Source organism: Pelmatolapia mariae, linkage group LG10_11, assembly GCF_036321145.2.
Source record: "Pelmatolapia mariae isolate MD_Pm_ZW linkage group LG10_11, Pm_UMD_F_2, whole genome shotgun sequence".
Lineage (NCBI taxonomy): Eukaryota > Metazoa > Chordata > Actinopteri > Cichliformes > Cichlidae > Pelmatolapia > Pelmatolapia mariae.
Genome location: NC_086236.1, coordinates 64,726,814 through 64,749,231, shown reverse-complemented (window position 1 = coordinate 64,749,231; position 22,418 = coordinate 64,726,814). Strand labels below are relative to the sequence as shown.

At 39.6% G+C, this 22,418-nt stretch overlaps 2 protein-coding genes across 2 annotated transcripts; both read left to right on the top strand.

Moving 5' to 3' along the window:
* The first annotated feature begins 1,756 nt into the window (after positions 1 to 1,756).
* Positions 1,757 to 3,565, top strand: LOC134635509 (general transcription factor II-I repeat domain-containing protein 2-like). The gene has a single exon (XM_063484887.1). The coding sequence runs from the start codon at positions 1,757 to 1,759 to the stop codon at positions 3,563 to 3,565; it is 1,809 nt and encodes a 602-aa protein (XP_063340957.1).
* A 13,419-nt stretch (positions 3,566 to 16,984) lies between these two features.
* Positions 16,985 to 21,699, top strand: LOC134635508 (free fatty acid receptor 2-like). The gene is made up of 4 exons (XM_063484886.2): positions 16,985 to 17,849; positions 19,530 to 19,554; positions 21,284 to 21,389; positions 21,535 to 21,699. Exons 1-4 carry the CDS (start codon positions 16,985 to 16,987, stop codon positions 21,697 to 21,699), a joined length of 1,161 nt encoding a protein of 386 aa, XP_063340956.2.
* Positions 21,700 to 22,418: the final 719 nt, after the last annotated feature.

The following is a 22,418-nucleotide window of genomic DNA, read 5'->3' as shown; positions in this document are numbered from 1 at the left end:
TATTGTACAAGTTATTTTCATTGCCATTTTGTAACAAATCCAGAGATGCCTTTGGTGTATAGAAGCAAATTTAGAAGCTTATTTTCTTTACTAACAACACGATACAGTAATATAGCACACACTGTCTGCATTTATATATATAACTTGCAACATGCAACTGTAACTGCTTACAGTCACATTGCTCTACTGGTTCTGAATTTTGTCTGAACTTTGCATCATATGCAAATGTACAAACAAATATCATCCATAGCGAACTGATAGCCATAGGCATGTCTATAGATCACCAAAATGAGATCAACAATTTTAAAAGGTGGCATTTTCCAAAAGTTTCTGGATGAAATATTTGAAATAGTTCAAAGGTTTAATGTATAACAAAGGAGTAGCTTACAAAAAAAAAAAACTAAAACAGCCGAATTAGCAATGGAGGCCAAAACCATTTTATTTACCAGACTGAAAAAAAAATTAGTTTGTTTGTTTTCAAATATTTTCCAAAGTGGTGTGTACTGGGAGTGGGTTTTTTTCTACTTTGGCCTCATTTTGTAAACACAGTGTAGCTGTTTGTTTGAACACTCTGCTGAAGATTAGTTTCAGCAAGCATCATCACTGGTGCACTGTTGCAATTTTGCAGTTTCCAAATACCTTGTGTTGTAATCATTGTCGTTTCTGATGTTATAATGTCCTGTGGAAGACCTTTGTGCATAAAAATAAGAAGAATCTCCTTAATCATGATGCTTCCAAAATTTGATCTATAGTGTGTTATTAACCTTGTGGAAGATTTCTCCTACCTTTTTATAATAAATATTTTGGTGCCTGTAGTGGTTTTCTATAGTTTTCTTTGGTTGTTCTTATCTTTTCTTTAATGTGTTGCTTGTTTTGCTGTTGTTTTTAGACTTTGTTGAGGTTACGATATGGTTTCTGCAGTTAGAATCAAATGGCATAGAACTTAATTTGCATAATTATTTATGCCTATATGTAAGCCACATTTCAGAAATACTCATTCAATAAACAATGTACTGAAAAGGCAAATGATAGTGTTGTCATTTTTGGAAAGAATTAAGTAAATGCATTGGTTATAGAGGCTGCTTAGAGAGAGCGCGAGAGGTAAAGAAAACAGTTACACTTTCCACTCTTCTTAGCGTCTTCTGTACTAATGTGCACTTCCTGATTCACTAACTGTCCTCCATCCTCCTGTCGCGCTCATTTTCTAGCCTGATCAGCTCCTCAAAGTACTTCAGTTTTCTCAACACACTCTCTTCACTTGTTTGCACATTTCCATTATCAAGTCTCCTTGTGTTCCTTCTTCTATCCAGAGGATAAACAAAACCGTTTCCTCAGCACCTTGAATACTCCTCCAGTGCTTCCAACTGGTCTCCTCCACTGGTCTCCTGCACACATAATATATCTGCGTTCATTTTCTCCATCATATTGATCAGTTCATTCTCCTTACCAGTCATATTTCTTGCTACATAGTCCCTATTCTCGCCTACCTACTCCTGCATTCTCTCACTTCTCTTCCCTTGTCTTAAGCTATAGAACTACACATTGACCTTATACAGCATAGGTGTCAAACTCTGGCCCGCGGGCCAAATTTGGCCCGCAGCCTAATTACATTTGGCCCGCGAGGCCATACCAAATTACTATTAGAGCTGGCCCGCCGGTCTTATACAGCGCATGTACTGCTAATACTACAAATCCTAGAATGCTCTGTTGGTATTTGTCAGTCACTCTGTTGACCGTAGTCATAGCAACCATGCGAATGGCGAAAAGAAAGAACGAAAACAGGAGCTTTCTGGACAGGTGGGAGACAGAATATCTGTTTACCTATGTAAAAGACAGACCTGTTTGTCTTGTATGTGGAGCTCATGTGGCTATAACCAAGGAGTACAACATTAGACGACACTATGAAACGAAACACCAAGAGAAGTACAATGACCTGGACATGACTCAAAGGCGCCGGAAAGCAGAAGAGATGAAAAGAAGTATTGTTTCTCAACAGACTATGTTCAAAAAAGCCATATCACAAAGTGAGGCTGCTGTAAAGGCTGGTTTTGTTGTGGCAGCAGAGATCGCAAAATCAGCCCGGCCCTTCAGTGAGGGTGAGTTTGTGAAAAGGTGTATGATGAAAGTTTGCGACGTTGTGTGCCCAGAGAAAAAGCAAGCATTTTCAAATGTTAGCCTGAGCAGAAACACAGTAGCTGATCGCACACGTGAACTTGCCAACAATCTATATAACCAGCTGATGGAGAAGGGAAACAGTTTCGTTGCATTCTCCCTCGCTGTGGATGAAAGCAGCGACGCCTCTGATACTGCCCAGCTTTCAGTCTTCATCCGTGGTGTGGACTCAACTCTCTGTGTTACAGAAGAACTTTTAGGATTAAAATCAATGCATGGCACAACCACAGGGAAGGAAATATTTGAAGAGGTTTCCAAATGTCTAACTGAAATGAAGTTGCCATGGGAAAAACTTGTGGGGTTAACGACAGATGGTGCACCAGCGATGTGTGGTCAAAGGAGCGGACTGGTGGGCAGGGTACGGGAGAAGATGCGAGCGGAGAACTGTGCAGGTGAGCTGACTGTTTACCACTGCATCATACATCAAGAATCACTTTGTGGCAAAGCCCTAAGGATGGAACATGTTATGACCGCAGTAACACGAGTAGTTAACTTTATAAGAGCCAAAGGTCTGAATCACCGCCAATTCAAATCTTTTCTTGAGGAGTGTGGTTCGGAATACGGAGACGTGCCATATCACACGGAGGTGAGGTGGTTAAGCCGAGGAAAAGTACTGAACAGATGTTTCGAGCTACGTGAGGAAATATTTCAGTTTCTGGAAAGCAAAGGGCAAGACACAGCTGAGCTCAGGGAGCAGGAGTTTCTGTGTGAGCTGGCCTTTATGTGTGATATCACGAGCCATCTCGATGCGCTGAACCTGCAGCTTCAGGGACGGGGGCGTATCATCACAGATATGTACGCTGCAGTGAGGGCTTTTAAAACGAAATTGTGCCTGTGGCAGAATCAGATACTACAAGGAAACCTGGGCCATTTTCCCTGCTGCCAAACGATGAACATGCAAATCTCTACTGCTGTGTTCCCATGTGCACAGTTTGCTGAAAAACTCTGTGTACTCAGTACTGAGTTTACCCGGCGGTTTGCCGACTTTGATGCCCAGAAATGTCGATTTGAACTGCTCAGTAATCCTTTTGCAGTTGACGTGGCAAAAGCACCAACAAACCTCCAAATGGAGCTGATTGAACTCCAGTGTAGTGACACGCTGAAGTCAAAGTATGATGCTGTGGGCGCTTCACAATTTCCACATTTCATCCCTGACACAATGCCTGGGCTCCGCACCCACGCTGCTCAGATGCTATCCATGTTCGGCAGCACTTACCTATGTGAGCAACTATCCTCGATGAAGATGGCTAAAACATCTCACAGGAGACGTCTGACCGATGAACACCTTCACTCTATCCTGAGGATTTCCTCAGCTCAGAGCCTGAGCCCAGACATTGAGGAACTAGCATCCAAGAAGAGATGCCAGGTATCTGGCTTGGACATATCAGAGTAGATCAGTGTGTAGCAAACTGAGCTATAATTAACATTTTCTTTGTGCAATTTGTCTTGCTACTCCCAGACATGGGCTTGAATGGTTTCACGTTTAATGATATTTTTATTAGTTAAGTGGTTTATTATTGTTATTTTATTTTTACATTTATTATTAGCCTTGGGAAAAAGTTTACTGCTAAAATTTAATTCAGAAGGCTGCAAATACAATTTTTATTTAAGAAATGAATTCCAGTGATATGTTATTTAATTGGAATTTCAATTTTGCATGTGTGCAATATTAAGTTATATATATTTTTATATAAGTTATATATCGTTCAGTATTAAGCTTTGCTTATTCCATATTCAGTTTTTCAGCAAAACTTATTTGAGTCTATAAGAAAAGGTTCCTTGTTATATCTTGAGGAAGATTTTTTTCAATAAATATTAATGTTAGCCCGCGATTTTGTTCCAGTTTCTAATTTTGGCCCACTGTGTATTTGAGTTTGACACCCCTGTTATACAGGGTCTGTATTCCAGCACATTACTGACCTTAGGACATTTATTTTACATTGCAGATTTCAAACAGTTGCCTCATTTAGGATCTCTATATTGCTGAATTTATATAGGCTACTTAAGCATGAGCATCTATATTTATTTTCAACTTCAGCGATTAAATTTGTAAGGTAATTATAAAATCCATTGTAAGTTGCAACTGTGTTTCAGTGATGGTTTGGTGTCTTAGACTTTAACACAGTATACAGTATATTGTGATTGGCCAACAAAGGCTGTGGTCTGTTACTTTATAAATTGTAATAATATGCATTCTTTCTACTGGTTTAGGTTAATTATGGTGTCCATAGTGAGCAGTGAGTTCATTCTCTCATCTCTCTTTTTCTTTTTCTTTTTTGTTTGCTGCTGTTACAACTAAACTTCCCCTTGTGGGACAATTAAAGGATTATTCTACATACTTTCAGTTAGAATTATAATTGCAATCTCTTGGCCTTCTGTGCACTTAGTGTCAAGATCCACTCCAAGCCACTGCCAACAGACATCCTGCTCCCCAATTTGACCATCTCTGAGCTGTTCATTTTGATCATCCTTTCTCATTCATTTGTTTTATTCCATTTATTTGATCTCATTCAGTGGATTATTTCCAGGAACAGAGCCCAGAGTGGAGGTGCTACTACTAATAACTGTTGTTTGATTGTAAAATCACAGACATAACATCACATATGGTCAAATAAGCACAATGGAACATACCTCAGCTATACTTTAGTCAATATACAGTGGAACCCCGGCTTACGAAGACCCCATTTAACGAAAAATTCAAGTTACGAAGGCACTTAAAGGCAATATTTCTGCCCGTGGTATGGCAAAATGCCCGCGTAACGAAATAGAATAGAAAATTTTAAAAAGTTACATTAAATTCCATAATGTTATGTACATGTACACGTACGTATGTATGCATGCATACATATGCTTTCTTTAACCTCCGCCACCAAGAACTTCGTCTTCAGCCAGCATCGCCTCACTCAAAAGGCGATGGAAAAGGGTGCTTCGACTTACGAAAATTTTGGCTTATGAAAGACCCTCTGGAACGAATTAATTTCATAAGTCGGGGTTCCACTGTACTTCATTTGGTGTTACGATTTCCATTTTATACTGGTGTGAATAAAGTTCTTTAGGAAAATGTTCTTTTATGACTTTGACTGCTGATCAGTCCCAAACAAATGAGGCAGGCAGCTCTCTACAGAATTTCAATAGTAAATAGGATCTGCTATATTTAGTTTTACAAGGTAAATGTGTGTACTTACCAACCCCCCCAAAAATTCTATCTGTATCTTTCATCAAATACTTTCATATTGTAACTTGTGAGTTCGAATGTGAACTGATATAAAATGTCACACACAAGTCACATTTGACAAACCTCTCTACTCATCCTATAGTAGCCATCAGTAGGTAAATTATGACTAAAATGCAAAGTTTTCATCATGCTGTCTTTGGTATGCCAGTAAAGGACTTCTTCCCACTGTGTCTGCTGGAATAACTTTTGAACTTTGGCATGATTAAATCCAGGTATGGATTTAATCATGCCATGTGCCTGCTTGTAGTCAAAGTTACACTGTACACTGTGTTAAAGTCCAAGACACCAAACCGTCACTGAAACACTGTTGCAACTTACAATGGATTTAATAATTATCTGACAGATTTAATTGGCAGTTAGTGTTGGTTTGCTCCTGTTTTATCTTTAGACTGTCTATGTAACTAATTAAATACATTTGATGGAACAAAGGGCATCCCATAACAGTTTATTTTTAACACACTGAATGCTTTACCATATCCTTGCTCTTCTGTTTTGATTTGCAAAATTAAAATGTAAAACAACCCCTTCAGCCTTCTTAAACTTCTTTAACTCTAAACTCATCGATTCTTCTACTTATCTATAAAAAGGGATGCCCCGATTGACCAAAAACCACCCTTTTTTGTACACACATTAAATTTGAGGCAATGACACTGCAACCTAGTTATCAGGTTTAGATTTTATTTGAGCAATATAATAAGCTTCGTTTTTAGTGAATGGCATTCGTGGGTTTTAAGAATTAATAGAGTTCTTTCTTTCTTTGTTTTTGATGAAAATCTTAAAACTGTCACTGAAGCTGCACCTTCCACTGAATTAAAGCTAAAAGTTTGGACTTTGTGGTTGTTTGATATGTTAAATATTTCTCTTTGTTGAATGTGTTAAATATATTTTTTAACAACATAAAATAATATTTTCTTATGTGTCTGTAAGAAACTGTGGGGCTTGTTTTCTGCTTTGGCTTCACTCTTTTCAGTCTAAGAAGCTGCTGATTGCATTAGATTGTAAACACAGTTTATATTCTTTGTTCTCTCTGCTGATGGATAATTGCAACAGACAAGCACCATCATCACTGTACTGTTGAAATGTTGCAGTTTCCAGATACTTTGGTGTTGTAATTTCTGATGTTATAGTGTTCTGTGGAAGAGCTTATTGCATCTGTAATGAGGTTGTCCTTAATCATGATGCTTGCATAATCTGATATGTGGTGTTTTACTGTTGCTTAAGAGTTAGTAAAAAGAAAGAAAGAAAGGAGGTGAAAGCACAGAGCAGAGCAGCTTTTGAGGCACCTGGCTTAAATTTGAATTATTTTTTGACTTCAGAGATGAGTGAACTCTAGATCATCATCTGACATTGAAGTGTTATTACTTTGGAGAATTCTTACTCAGCTTTATCATCGTCGGGATCAGCATCATTCAAATCAACATCTGCATCAAAATTAGGCTGGACATTACTCACAACAACATCTGCCTCATCCACACTAGCACTGCTCACTTTCAACAATAACTCTTTCATCAAGGTCGTCATCAGGATCATTTGCACCAGCATCATGATCATTATTTACAGCATAATCTGTATCTGTATCTGTATTAGGTCCAACATCAGCATTAATCAGACTCCTTTCTATATACTGCCACCCCTCTTGTAAAGGGGGTATAATTTATGGTTTATATTAGTATTGTATTTTGTATTGTCTTGTTTATTCTTCTCTTTTTCTAACACACTAACTATGACTGAGAGAGCTCTGCACAAGAATTCCAACTGCTGGTTTATGTATAAAAGGGAAACAATGAACCTTGAACCTCGAACCTTACTCGAAGCTTTCAACACCGTCCTCTTTGGCGTCATCTCGTGGCCAAAACTATGAAGAGCAACTTGAATCTACAACTTGAAATGAACTTCGTCATTATGATAGCCAACTCTACAGAGCTGATTTGACAGCTTCTGTTTATTATCCTGTGACAATTCTGTGTGATATCAGGCTACCACTGTGGTGCTTTGAACATGTTTTTGGGGGGGAGGGGGGTGAAAAAAAATAATGTTATATCTATTTGATTAATAAATATTTTTGGTGAATAAACATATGCTGGTTAATGAATGGTCAGCTGATGGCTGGTTGATGAATTTTCGATGAATTCTAGGGATTCGTGATCCATACTGTAGCTGAGTGTTACAGTATGGATCAAAGTGACAGTCTGGTTCCCAGTGCATCTATGTGTCTATTATGTCTAATATCTTTGCTCATATTGTTAAATAGTCTGCAGTCAACAAGATTCATGAAGGGGTTATATATAAATTAAAGAAATTACCTGTTTTGCAAGTATCTTTATTACTGCGTTATTGTACATACTCTAAAATACAATGTAATACATTATAGACCAACAAGTCTTTTACATCCTTTTCAATACAAACAATAATATCTTGGCAAATACTGCAAATCATTTTTTTGGCAGAAGATAACTTTTTTTCTGCAGCTTTTTTTTTAACTTCTTGAAAGTAGAAACGTCTCTCCCAAAGGTTCAGCTCAGTGACATCTACGTGTAGGAAATCCCTCACCTTACACTGCTGCCAGGCACAGACAAAGTACATGTATTTTCAACCTGGATGGGTGAATAGAAGAACCGAAAAATAGTTCATCATTAACGGAAATGTAAGTGCTATATAGCTGGCTTAAACAAACTATCACCTGTAAATCTTATATTTTGTTGTTTGAGTGCAGGGCAGAAAAGTTCCCTTAGTATTAATTTGACACATTAATGTTGTGTCATAACAAACAGAGGGAGCTGTTGCAACTGTTAAGAAACTCGAGGGAGACAACTTCGCAAAAAAACCTCAAAACACTCAACAGTCTTGGCTTCAGATTTTGACTTCTTTTCCACCTTGTCAGCGCTTATGACGCAATATTGTCTAAGGTGCCAATATACCCTCTGCATCGCTTCGTTTACCGCCACAACATCATCACACAGCTGCAGCTATTTATACCTCCCGTAAAGGGACTGGAAGTTGCTGCAGTATTCTCCTAAACAATATGTACGCTATTGAGACAATACGGTGCTATATTAATTAATACATAAATAAAACTCAATTTAATAAAATTAAATTGGAAGTTGTGGCTTCTTGTTCCAGGATTAAAAAGACACCTTACTGACTTTAGCTAAGAGTAAACATGACTTTCAATCTTTCATGCCTTATGTAATCAGCTTTTGTTTCTGTATTTTTGATAGTAAGATGTGGCGTCACATATGTAATAGTTAAGACCAGTGTTGGTCAAGTTACTTGAAAAAAGGAATTAGTTACTAATTACATATTACTTATCCAAAAAGGAATCCTGTTACTTTACTGATTACTTGTTTTCTAAAGTAATTAGTTACTTAGTTACTTTTCAAAAACATGATACACAACCTGAATACGTAATAAAGCAATAGACCTTTCAGCTCAGTTCTATTTTTATGCATAATTCATCATATAAAACTGAATCTAATGGGAAGTCTCTTTTTAAAAATTGTTTTATTAGTTTTAATCTTTTAATTTTATGCTCATTGCATTAAGCAAAAATTAAATTGTATGTAACTGTCTTTGACTTGAAGAAATTGTTTATCATTTAAACCTATTTTCTGCATATTCCAGCATATAAAATAGATGCAAGTAAAACACAGCAAAAATTAAATAAAATCAAAGATTCAGCAGCACTAAGTCCTGTCGCTCTGAAATCTATTTTCACCTGTTTAGCAGCAATGAGGCGGGTGGAGGTCGCCCGGTCCCTCAGCTGTATAGCTGAACTGGCCCTCGGGCATACCGGGCATTTGCCCGGTGGGCCGATGGTGAATTTTCATTTTTATGGGCTGATTTTTTTTTGGTTCGTTTGTTTTATTGTAACGGTATTAACAATGATGGAGGTGGATTGGCCAGTTGGTCATGATCGACTCTGAAGTGGACTAATTACAGCCGAGGAGGTCAATTGCACCCTCCCCTTGCTTGGGCAACGGCTCTGAAAGCAATCTTATCAGTGACAAACAGAAGAAAATGGTATGGAGGTGAAAAGGAACCATACTTCAGCTAGAATGAAAAAAAGACACAAAGCTGGAGTTATTCTGTGTGTTCATGCTGCAGCTGCGTCATCTCCTCTCATTCTCTCCCCCTCCCTCTCCTTGCTGCTTCAATCATGAAACGGATCAGCGATCAGGCCCACTTTGCGCCAGAAAAAGGAAACCAGCGGATGTCGCTTTAAACAACAGAAGCACGTTTAAGCGTTGTTAGAATGTATTTAATATTAATTTCTAGTATCAGCCGATGTTTCCTGGAGCCACAGCCGTAAGTGCTGCTGGTCATGATATCGGTTTGGATATCCTGGTGAGAGGGAAACATGAAGATGAAACCAGGAGATGTCCTTACTGAATCATCAGAGCTGAACAGGTGATGGAGAAACAGGTTTACCTTTTAGGTGACATGAATGAGTTGAAGGGAAGTTATGAACTGTTTCTGAGAGACAAATAACACCAGGATCCTTTGTAACTGACAGCTGGTAACTGTGCAGGGGCGGGTCTAGCAAAGTTTTGCCAGGGGGCCAGGTAGGGCATTAACAGAGAAAAGGGGGGCACAAAGAAATACTTTTCTTTCTTATTCTCATTTAAAATGTCTAGCTTTTAATAAATAATTATCTGAATCTTACAACCAAAGTGGTCATCAGACGTAAAATGTTTAGAAATCATACATAAATACTAACAAGAGAGTGTACATTACTGTAACAACAGTGTTCGTTTTCATTCAAAGGCTTTATGGCCTTTCCTTTAATACCTGGTGGGCCGATCTCTAGCCAAAAACAGGAAACAGTCACACTGCAGCATGTTTACTTTTGTCTTGGGTATAATAATAGACCTCTGTCTCTCTGCTGAAATAACTTCTGAACCTGATTATTAGGTTTAAATTTGGTCTGCATTTATCCAAAGTTATACCTATGCCATAAGTGAAGAAAAAAAATCTTAATTTTCTTTTCCCCAAGGAGACAAGATTTGTGACAATAAGTATAGTTCAAATAAAGCTCAAATAAATCAAAAGATAAAGACCAAAACCAAAAACAGTAAATATTGTAAGGACAAGAAAGGCATTATTGACAAAACAAGACACCCCCCCATAATCTTTTATTTACAATATTATATTTGGTTAAAATGTTCTCATTGTTCAAATGTTATGTTATTTTCTTTAGTTGTTGTAAAATAATGTGTGCCCCAGTCTCTAATGAGACATAGTGCTGGATGGGCAGTTATTCCTGCATTACTCACAAGAGGGAGTATCTCCTAAAATGAGTAATGCTAGCGGGAGTAAACAAGGCCGGCCACTCACCATAATGTAGTGGGCCTAACAAGAGCTGTGTGAGACTGTACAAATGTGTAATGATGTATTATGTCGATATATTTGCAGACACAGTAAAGGCCAACTCACAAAGCCACACTGGTTTCAATTCCTTTTAACCCAAGTGTGCAACAACATTCCTAAATTTTCTTAAAAATATTAATGGATCCCAAATTAATTTCTAATACGAAAACTTTCATTCATTTGGAGTAGTCATTTCATAGTGTCCGTTTATATAAACACACCTACAAAGTCATGAAAGTCATTAGCCTAATACACTGGGCCAAAAGACAGAACAGTCATCAAAATGATTGTCTGGGAAGTTCACAGTGTCGACACTGTAACTGGTATAAAAATAGATCTGCAAGGGTGGGCAGAAAGTTTCACAGAGTAGAAGTCATATGGGTGAAAAATAGACATCCTTTTAGTTCAGTGTTAGTCTTATATTTCCTGTTTATTTTTCACTTTGCACACGTTTGGCCTCTGGACCTGCTCTGCCACCGCTGTTGGCTCCGCGGCCTGCCTCCAGATCTGCTCCGGTCAGCCCCCTGAACTCTGTTTTGGTCTCCTGAACCGTCGGCCTCCGGGTGGGCCCCCTGAACTTTGTTTTTGCATCAGATGTGTAATGTCATATTTAACCATTCATTTACTGTCTGACATCTTTAACTTTAGCTTAATGCATCCAAGTCCTCTGCTCAGAGCAAGTTTATTGCAAGCTGTTATTAAATGAAAAAAGAAAATCTTACACATGTTGATGTATAACATTGGTGGTATAAACTCATTTCCTTTGCAGCCTCATTACTTTGTGAACTAGTCACACTTCTATACTTAGTCTGTAAGCCAGCCACACAAGGGTTTAGAAATAGAAAATGTTTTTATTGATCGCCAAACATGATTTTTGAAGTATCAAATGTTTGAAGAGGTGTACAATGTTTTTCCTGTGTGCAAATATTAAGACTGGAATTATTACTGCAGAATTGTCAACAATGACTCTACATAATACATTCATGTTACATAACTTGAAAGCCCTCGTTCATATAAACCTGCACAGAAGGCCATGAGCCACCACCTCATTGTTACTGCAAGTTATGATCAATTCAGTCAGATGTTACAAGATGTAACTACAGTTCTCTAGAACTTGTGAACTTTGCATCATTTGCAAATTAACTAAATAAATTATTAACTTGATTTGTTTATCCATGACTTACTTGAAAACAAAGGACATGGACACAGCAACAAATGACCGCTAGAACCAAAAGCAAAAAGTGAGTAAAGGACAGGATCTGCAATGATACTAGCAAAGAATCACACAACAGACTGGATTTTAAAGGCATGCTTGCCTCTGTTCACTATACTGAGACAAGGGAGACATGATGCTATTCATGCCCTAGCAACATATGAAATAAATAAGGGCAAGATTTTGAGTTCAGAAAAGTTGAAAGCCTTTCCATCAAAAATTCAACAAATAAGATAAAACACTGTAAGTTGAACTGTTTTCTTTTTGTACAATAAGCGATAGAAGTACATCATATTAAGTGCAACAGACTGTCCTTTTCGTGGGTCTGTTACAATACCCAGAGTTCTGTGTTTTTTGAGTTTTCGAGATGTGTGTCATTGTACATGTACAGCAAAATTATGGGTGCGCCACACCAGCTGTTGTAGACTAAAATATAAATAGAAAGACAGCAGGAATAAATAAACAAAAAATATATATAAGATCTAAAAATCAAAATGTATTTCTAGAGCACATTTTAAAAACAACAGTGACCAAAGTGCTTCACAATCAGCCAAAAAGAGAATGAAAAGTTAAAAACAAAGCATTAACAAACAAAACAGACCAACAAACAACACAGGTGACAAACATAAAAAGCAAGCCGGATGATAGTCAAACTAGTTTGATTCAAAAGCCAAAGTAAAAAAATGAGTTTTAAGACGTGATTTAAAAGACTGAATAGACTCCAAAGTACGAATATCAACAGGAAAGTTATTCCAGAGTCTAGGTGTTGCAGTTGCAAAGGCACAATCACCTCTGGACTTCAACTGAGACCTTGGTTGAACTAAGAACATCTGACTAGAAGATCTTAGTATTCTTTTATGGTTATGGAAGTAGAGGAGTTCAGTTAGATAGCTAGGCGCCAAGTTGTTTAAAACGCAGGAGCGTTTTGAACTAACTGCAAACGATGGAGAAAAGAGTGTTGGAGGCCCAAGTAGAGAGAGTTGCAGTAGTCCAGTCTAGTGGTGATAAATGCATGAATAAGTTTTTTAAGGTCTTTCAGAGGAACATAGGGCTTCGCTTTGAATATCTGACGTAACTGATAAAGACTGGTTTTAACCATTGTGGACACTTGCTTCTCTAATTTGAATTTGAGAGTAATATATACACAACTAGAGGACTTTATACAAAACAGGAGCAAAGTAAACAGAGGTCACGTTGCAAAGTTCTTAAAAGTAGTGCAGTAGACTTGGTCTGAGTATAGAGGCTGTGCGTGAGTAGCCTGATTGATGAGGGTTACTCAGACAATGGCTCAGATTGGTGGGTGGGCAGGGGTGGGATCTGGCAAAATAGTGTTTGGTAACGACCGAGGTGAAGAAGTGTGAGTCTGGAGGTGTGGGACCTGATTGACCAGAGAGCAGTAGGTCAAACAGGTGGTACAATGGGACTTGCAGATCATCTGTGTCGGCCCTGGGGGATCACCAGATCAGGAGGATCAGGAGGATCTGATGATGGCCTCCAGGGGTGGGCAGCCAATTATTTTTTGGGCGGTGTTAATTGCCCTTTTACTGTTCTCAGTTGTGACCCCTACGTACCAAACACCCAGGCAGTAGCAGAGCACGCTCTCCACTAAGGAGTGCCAGAAGGCCAGCACCAGCTTCTAGTCCAGGTTATTTTTCCACAGGACATGGAGGAATTGCAGCCGCTGCCGGGCTTTCTTTACCAGGGCATGTTGTGGGTTCAGGTGATATCAACAGAGATGTGGGTGCCAAGAAACCTGAAGTTGGAGATAGACTCCACCTGTTCTTTATAATGAGAGGCGAGTGGATCTGTCTGTTCCACCCTGAAGTCCATGGTACGTTCTTTTGTTTTAAGGACATTCAGTTTCAGGTTGTTATCTGAGCACCAGCAGGTCAAATTCTATACCTCCACCCTGTACGCTGTCTCATCTCCATCAGAGAAAAGCTCAGCCACGCTGGTGTCATCGGCATATTTGATGATGACATTGGTTGGCTGGATTGGTGTACGGGGTGTACAGTAGGGGGCTGAGAATGCAGCCCTGCGGGTATCCAGTGCTGAGTGACAGTGGATGGGAGAGGTGGGGGCCGAGTCTGACTGATTAAAGTTGGTTGGTGAGGAAATCTTTGATCCAGGAGCAGGTGGCAAGGGGATGTGGAGGTGGTGCAGTTTGGTGTTAAGGATGTCTGGGATTATGGTGTTGAACCCTGAGCTGTAGTCCATGAAGAACATCCTCACATAACTCTTCCTGTTCTCCATGTGGTTCAACATTTTGTGAAGGGTGACGATATCCTCTGTGGACAGGTTTGCTCTGTAAGCAAAATGGTAGGGGTCGAGAGAGGGATGTAAGCAGTCTCTGATGTGCTGTGATACCATCTGTTTAAAACACTTCAGGATTACAGACGTGAGGCCTATGGGTATGTAGTCATACCCATAGGCCTATGGGTATGACTATATGGGTAAAGACTATATCAGTCTTTTGGGGGATGGGAATGATGGTGGAGACCTTCAGACAGGTGGGAACGGTGGCATTAGTCAGGCAGAGGTTGAACAGCCTGGTGAGGATCCCTGACAGTTGATGCACGCAGGGTTTGACCACAGACTCTTGGACCCAAACCAAGCAAAGAAGGTGTTGAGCGCTTCTCCTAGTTTGTAATTTGTAATCAATAGCTCATCATACACAGGTGGGTGACAATCCTTAGGTGTGTGGGGCATAGACTCGGAATGAGTGCCACTCATGACATGAACACAGAGTGAGCAAGTGAGAGAAACCCTTGCAGCACTTGGGGAAGGCTGGGGGACCATGACAGTTTCTCTCTCTCTCTCTCTCTCTCAATGTTCATGCTTCCTGTTTAATTTTGGTGGTATTTTGTCTTGTGTCCATTATGTTCAGTTTTGCTTCCCTTGCCTCATTAGTTTGATTCAGTTCTGTTGTGCATTTTTTCCCCATCTGTCTCCACTTCTCCTCTGGCATCTATATTGTCTCAGTCTCCCTTTGTCAATTGACAGAATGTTAGTCGCATTTCCCTTCAGCAGTCCTGTTTCAAGAGTTCTTTCTCCAGTATAGGTTTCAGTTATGATTTTTCCATCTGTTCTCTCCTGTATTTTCAGCGAGTTGGGAATAAGGCAACCACCCATCAGAGCCAGGGACCAGGTGGCTCCTCCAGAATTAGAAAGGCTCATGTCCAGGGCAATTCAATTGGTTAGGGTTAATTATCTGGCCTCTGAAGAAACAGAGGGTCACAGACCAATTCCACTTCAAGCTAGGAAAACATCAGATTCCATCTGTTTTAGAAAAAAAAATAAAATGCTTTGGTAAGGTCTTCAAATGCAGCTTAAAGGACATGGGTTGCCATTTATCACGGCAACCAGCATCAAACTCAAGGGGTGGATGAAGATGGTAGACAGGTCTGGTCTCCCTGGGCAGGTCAAGCCATGGGTTTAGCAGCAGATTCCCAGGAATTATCTGGGCCTTTCGTGTATACTGTATACTGTATCTTTTTTATTTCTTTTGCTGATGCACTGGGCTTTTACCCCCTACAGGGTGTGCATTGCAACATTGTTTAAACTACTGACACGAGGACATTTGTTTTGAGTGGTAAATGGACTGGTTCTTTTATATCGCTTTTTTACTCTACCTGAGAACTTAAAGCGCTTTATACAACATGCCCCATTCCCCCATCCACACACACACATTCATACTCAAGTGGATGCCACAAAGAGCAACTTGGAGGTTTAGTCTAGCCCAGGGATATTTGTCATGCAGACTAGAGACGCCGGGGACAAAAGCACCAACTTTGCAATTAATAGATGGCCTGCTCTACCTTCTGTGCTACGGCCATCCCTTTACATTGTAGGTTCCACATAGTTGTCCCCATTTCAGTTACATTATTACTGCTGAAGTTATTCTACTTGAGCATGAGCACCGATACATTTTAAAAATTTAGCATAGTTTGCAAAAGGACCAGTGATATTTTTAAAATACTTGATACCATATTTAATTCCTGTTGCAAGAGATGTAAATTTCAAAGAAAGGAAATTATTGACAAACTGTTCCTAAGCAACAGAAAACAGTACTGTAGAGGTTAACACCTACATGTTAATTTCCCCTGTGCTGCTGGAATATGAAATATTCCAATATTTCAAATATCTTAAAAGACTATGAATTAATTTTCTACTTGGGAAAATAAAAAATATATATATAAGGATTATTTCGTCCCTGAGTTTTGTTGTAGGTGTAATTATATCATTTTTTATTTCTAATTATAAGTTCATAAATAATTACAGCAGAGTAAAACATAGGAAGAGGTCCTTTATTAACCCATCTAAGATAAACTGTTAACATGGTTCAATTATGCATCGTAGTTAATATTAACCACTGGTGTTAGTTGTTGCTTATTATGGGATGAAAGAAGAGGTGCGTCACATGTGACTTCAGTGTGAAGGTTTCTGGCTTCTAACATTTTATATCAGTTCATCTTTGAACTCACAAGTTAGAATTACAAGTCTTTGATGAAAGTTGCAGAATGGAATTTTAGTTTTTGTTATGTCTGGAAACGTTCTTCTGCTTGGTGAGTAAATAGTTTTTCCTTATCACACCAAATACAGAAGATTCTACAGTTGGTGAAGTTCTACAGCTCATGCAGAAAGTCGACTGCCTCATTTGTTTGGCACTGATCAGTGCTCAAAGTGAATAAAAGACATTTTATTCACCACAATATAAAATGTAAACATCCAAAGTATCAACTGAGCAATTTTTAACGTGCTTATTTTACTTCTTTATTTATACATTTAACTATTTACATAGGTTGGAAATAAAACTGTTCAATATAATGTGATTGGTCAGTGAACATTTGAATAGGCAGCTGTCGTTTACTCTGTTTTTAAATTGTCAGAAAAAAAGCTCAATATTTTAGTATTATGGAGTATATTTGTAATAAACTGTGATTGGTATCTGTTCTTTTTTCTTTTTCTTTTTTTCTTTTTTTTGGTTTAGGTCCATAATGGAATCAACCGTGAACAGTGGAGTGATTCTTTCAGTTTACATCATTTCATTCCTAATCGGCTTCCCCTGTAATCTCTTGGCTCTCTATGCATTTAGTACCAAGATTCGTTCCAAGCCACGTCCAACAGACATCCTGCTGCTCAACCTGACTGTCTCTGACCTGATGTTTTTGATCATCCTGCCTCTCAAGATGCACGAGGCAGCATCTGATATGGAATGGAATCTGCCCAACTTCATGTGCTCCATCACCTCCTTCACTTTTTTCTCCACAATCTACACCAGCTCCTTGTTGCTTATGGCAGTCAGCGTGGTTCGCTACATAGGAGCAGCATTTCCTATCACCTATCGTAAGCTGCACAAACCTGTGTATGCAATTGTTATCAGTGCTGTTATTTGGTTGATCTCGACAGCACAGTGCAGTATCATTTTCACCATCCAGCACCACCCATCTTTGGCCAGCAATAAATCCAGTACTTGGTGCTATGAGCACTTTACAGAAAAGCAGAAGCAGATCCTCCTCCCAGTACGTCTGGAGGTTTTCTTTGTACTCTGCCTCATACCTCTTCTAATTTGTGTTTACTGCTATTTGCGCTGCATCTTGATTCTATACAGCCAGCCCAGGATATCCCAGATGCAGAAACAGAAGGCCATTGGAATGGCCTCAGGGACTCTTGCTGTGTTCCTTATTTGTGTTCTGCCATACAATTTATCTCATTTAGTGGGTTACATCCAGGGACAAAGCCCAGAGTGGAGGTACTACAGCTTGCTGCTTAGTTGTTTCAACACCTGTATTGATCCAATCATTTTCTACTTTTCCTCCTCCATCTTCCGCTTGTCAAGTGAAAAGTTCATTTTCAGGAATTGTATGCTCAGTTCTTCAGGGTTCCAAGGACATGTCAACAGCTCTAGCTAAGACTAACATTTCATTTCATTAGTAATTGTGTATATATAGTTTGATTATATTTATTTTAGTGCATACAACAGAGATAGAATATGCAGTACGTAATCTCATTACAGTCTATTTAACTATTCTGTCTGGCACATTTTAAATATCTTAATCTAAAATATATCCAAGTTTTCTGCTCAGACTAACTGTGTCAACCCACGCAAACTATTTTGGTGATTAAAAAGACAAAAAAAACCATTGTTGCATAACACTGGTGGCGCATAGTGGAAAAGTGAGGTCATTTTGATATAAACTGATGCATTATTACCTGATCTAGTCACTTTGCATGTGTTTAGAAAATGTGTTTACTGATAGCGAGACATAAGAATTTATTACAAAGCTGTACAGGGTTTTTCTGAACTTCCTCATAACTGCTGCATTTTCAATGACTCAAAATAAAATGTTAATAGAAGTGTTTATACAACTGAAATGTATTTTTGATTTTATTTTTTTAAAGCAAAGATGGCATTTTTCTAATTCTGTAATGCTATCTATTGATTTGTTTTACTATTAGCAGAATACCTTAATATTACATATCTTGAAAACACTCATTTACATTAACAATCCTGCACAGAAGGTCATAAACAGGGCCAATCAGCCTCAAACGCTTGCCTGGAAACTTGCCTGTCACAGCACTGTAAATGGCCACTGCACGCAGTTCAAAGAAAATTGGTCTGGTATGCAGAAAGGTGCACATAATATAATTTATCATTCTAAAAGTAATTCTCAATTCAGTTGGCAGTTCTCTACAGTTCTCTACCTGCTGTGAATTTTTTGGGAACTTTTTTGCATCATATGGAAATTCACTAGATTAATTATTAATTTGGTTTGTGTAGCCATGACTCACTGAATACAAATGGTAAATGGCCTGTATTTGTATAGCGCTTTACTAGTCCCTAAGGACCCCAAAGTGCTTTACACATCCAGTCATTCAGTCATCCACCCATTCACACACACATTCACACACTGGTGATGGCAAGCTACGTTGTAGCCACAGCCACCCTGGGGCGCACTGACAGAGGTGAGGCTGCCGGACACTGGCGCCACCGGGCCCTCTGACCACCACCAGTAGGCAACGGGTGAAGTGTCTTGCCCAAGGACACAACGACCGAGACTGTCCAAGCCGGGGCTCGAACCGGCAACCTTCTCAACTCTTGAGCCACGACCACACAAAGAACATGGACACAGCAGCAAAGGCTTTAACACCCAAAAAGGTAATTATTAATGACAACAACAAAAACAACAACAACAACAACAACAACAATAATAATAATAATAATAATAATAATAATAATAATAATAATAATAATAATAATAATAATAAAGGACAGAAGTACATCATATTAAGTCAAACCGACAGTCTTCTGGTTACACTTATTGAAATTTACTATAATTTACTTCTTATCGAAGATACTTGAAAGGTGAAATTAGTAATAAGCAGATGTTCAATAGGTTTGATTAAATTTGATCTATTCAGATCCCCCAGTTATCCGATCCCAGTCTACCTGTCTCCTGAAACAAGATGTTCTGAGAAGTGTCAGCCAAGTAGACACAATACCTTTCACACCCATTCATCCATTCTCTTCTTCCAATTCAGGGCCCCAGCTGTCAGAGGGCAAGAGGTAGGGTACACCGTGGACAGGTCGCAAGTCTCTCACAGGGCTAACACATAGACATAGACAGACAACCATTCCCACTCACATTCACACCTATGGGCAATTTAGAATCACCAGTTAACCTAACCCCACTAACTGCATGTCTTTGGTTTGCGGGAGGAAGCCAGAGTACCCGGAGAGAACCCACGCAAACATGGGGAGACCACGCAAACTCCACACAGAGAGACCCTGGCCTGACGGTGGAATTGAACTCAGGACCTTCGTGCTGTGTGACAACATGATACCTCTATATTATTTCAAGCGATTCTTTAGTGCTCATTCAACTCTGTCTCGACAAATGAATACAAAAATTTGGTCTCTGGTAAAATAAGGATCCCAGCTAAACTATGAACAGTGCAACCTGGATAACACTCAGAAATAACACCAGACAGCTGTCTGAAGGCAATGTGTGTATGTTAGTAATATTTCTGATTAATAGTTGAGCGTGTGTCATATTGTTACTCAAAAAGCTTTATTCTCGATGGCCTCTTTGCTAATGTGGTCGTGCTAGGACCGCATTAGTGTTAGAACTATTAGAACTTGGAACTGTTATCCTGATTGACTGTGAAATGTTCTATTATAAAAAATATATTCCACCATCAGGTTGTTTTGTATAGTTTAATCTTTGAAACTATAAAACTGGATATTTTGTTGAATAATTTACACAAATGTATTTCTAATGTTCTAAATTTAAAAGAGACCTTTAATTGCTTGGATGAGGTCAAATATTATTCTTGTCTAACAAGAATAAAGATACAAGTCTGAAAATGGTAAATAGACTGTATTTGTATAGCACTTAACTTAGTCCCTAAGGACCCCAAAGCGCTTTACACTACATTCAGTCATCCACCCATTCACACACTGGTGATGGCAAACTACATTGTAGCCAAAGCTGCCCTGGGGCACAGTGACAGAGGCGAGGCTGCCGGACACTGGTGCCACCCTCTGACCACCACCAGTAGGCAACGGGTGAAGTGTCTTGCCCAAGGACACAACGACCGAGATTGTCAGAGCCAGGGCTCGAACCGGCAGCCTTCTGATTACAAGACGAACTGCCAACTCTTGAGCCACGATCACCCGAAAGGTAAAGAAAGTCAGCAGATGTACTTTGGCTGTTAGCAAAGGGTTAAACTGAGCGAAGATAACCTAGTAAGGCATTCAGTATTTCAGTAATATGTATCTCTAAATCCACATCTAGCTTGTTCCCATCTTTAAGAAAGGGGGCCGAAGGGTGTGTTCCAACTACAGGGGAATCACACTCCTCAGCCTCCCTGGGAAAGTCTATGCCAGGGTGCTGGAGAGGAGAGTGGGATCTCATCTCTGCTTTTTGCGGATGATGTGGTTCTGTTGGCTTCATTGGGGGATGGCCTCCAGCTCGTCTTGGAATGTTCGCAGCCGAGTGTGAAGCGTTGGGAATGAGAATCAGTACCTCCAAATCTGAGGCCATGGTCCTCAGCTGGAAAAGGGTGGAGTGCCCACTCCGGGTCAGGGACGAGTTCATGGACTAAGTGGAGGAGTTTGAGTATCTCGGGGTCTTGTTCACGAGTGACGGGAGAAGGGAGCGGTAAATTGACAGACGGATTGGTGCTGCGGCTGCAGTGCTGCGGACGCTGTACCGGTCTGTTGTGGTGAAGAGAGAGCTTAGTGTAAAAGCGAATCTCTCAATTTACCTGTTGATCTATGTCCCTACCCTCAGCTATGGTCGCGAGCTGTGGGTAGTGACCGAAAGAACGAGATCACGGATACAAGTGGTGGAAATGGGCTTCCTCCAAAGGGTGGCTGGCCTCTCCCTTAGAGATAGGGTGAGAAGTTTGGCCATTCAGGAGGGGCTCAGAGTAGAGCCTCTGCTCCTCCACATCGAAAGGAGCCAGTTGAGGTGGTTCGGGCATCTGACAAGGATGCCTCCTGGGCGCCTCCTGGGTGAGGTGTTCCAGGCATGTCCCACAGGAGGAGGCCCCAGGGCAGACCCAGGAAACGCTGGAGAGATATAATTTTGCAGATGGCCTGGAATGTCTTGGTGTTCCCCCAGACAAGCTGGAGGAGGTGGCTGGGGAGAGGGAGGTCTGTGCTTCTCTGCTTAGGCTGCTGCCCCCACGACCTGGACCCGGATAAGCGGAAGAAAATGGATGGGATGGCTGGATGAATTGGAAGTTGTGGCCTCTTCTTCCACAATTATAAAGACAGGTCACTAACTCTAGCTAAGAGTAAAAATGACTTTCAATCTTTCATGCCTCACAGACGTGATAGTTAAGACCAGTAATTAGTTACTAATTACTGATCACTTCTCCAAAAAAGTAATCCTCTTACTTTACTGATTACTTATTTTCAAAAGTAATTAGTTACCTAGTTACTTAGTTGCTTTTCAAAAACATGATACACATAATAAAGCAATAGACCTTTCAGCCCAGTTCTATTTTTTATGCATAATCCATCATATATAACTGAATCAGATGAAAAAGTCTCTTTTTTTTATTAGTTTTTATCTTTTAATTTTATGCACATTGCATTAAGCAAAAATTTAATTATATGCAACTGTCTCTGACTTGAAGAACATTTAAACCTATTTTCTGCATATTCCAGCATATAAAATAAAATAATGTTTTGTGTTTACACTTGCTCGTTAAAATAGATGCAAGTAAAACACAGCAAAAAATAAATAGAATCGAAGATTCAGCGGCACTAAGTCCTGTCGCTCTGAAATCTATTGTCAACTGTTTAGCAGGAGTGGGGCGGGTGGAGCTTTGCCCGGTGCCACAGCGGTCATGTCAGTGGTGGGATCCGGGCTTTTCTCTGTGAATTTCACATTCCCGTGGTGGCTTGCTGCCCCAGAC

Excerpts from the sequence above, each read along its gene's own strand:
- LOC134635509 (XM_063484887.1), top strand. The coding sequence starts at position 1,757 with ATGGCGAAAAGAAAGAACGAAAACAGGAGCTTTCTGGACAGGTGGGAG.
- LOC134635508 (XM_063484886.2), top strand. The coding sequence starts at position 16,985 with ATGGAATCAACCGTGAACAGTGGAGTGATTCTTTCAGTTTACATCATT. Across the intron at positions 19,555-21,283 it reads CAGCTGTCAGAGGGCAAGAG|CTATGGTCGCGAGCTGTGGG; the intron begins GTAGGGTACACC and ends CCCTACCCTCAG. Across the intron at positions 21,390-21,534 it reads GCCTCTCCCTTAGAGATAGG|GAGGAGGCCCCAGGGCAGAC; the intron begins GTGAGAAGTTTG and ends CATGTCCCACAG.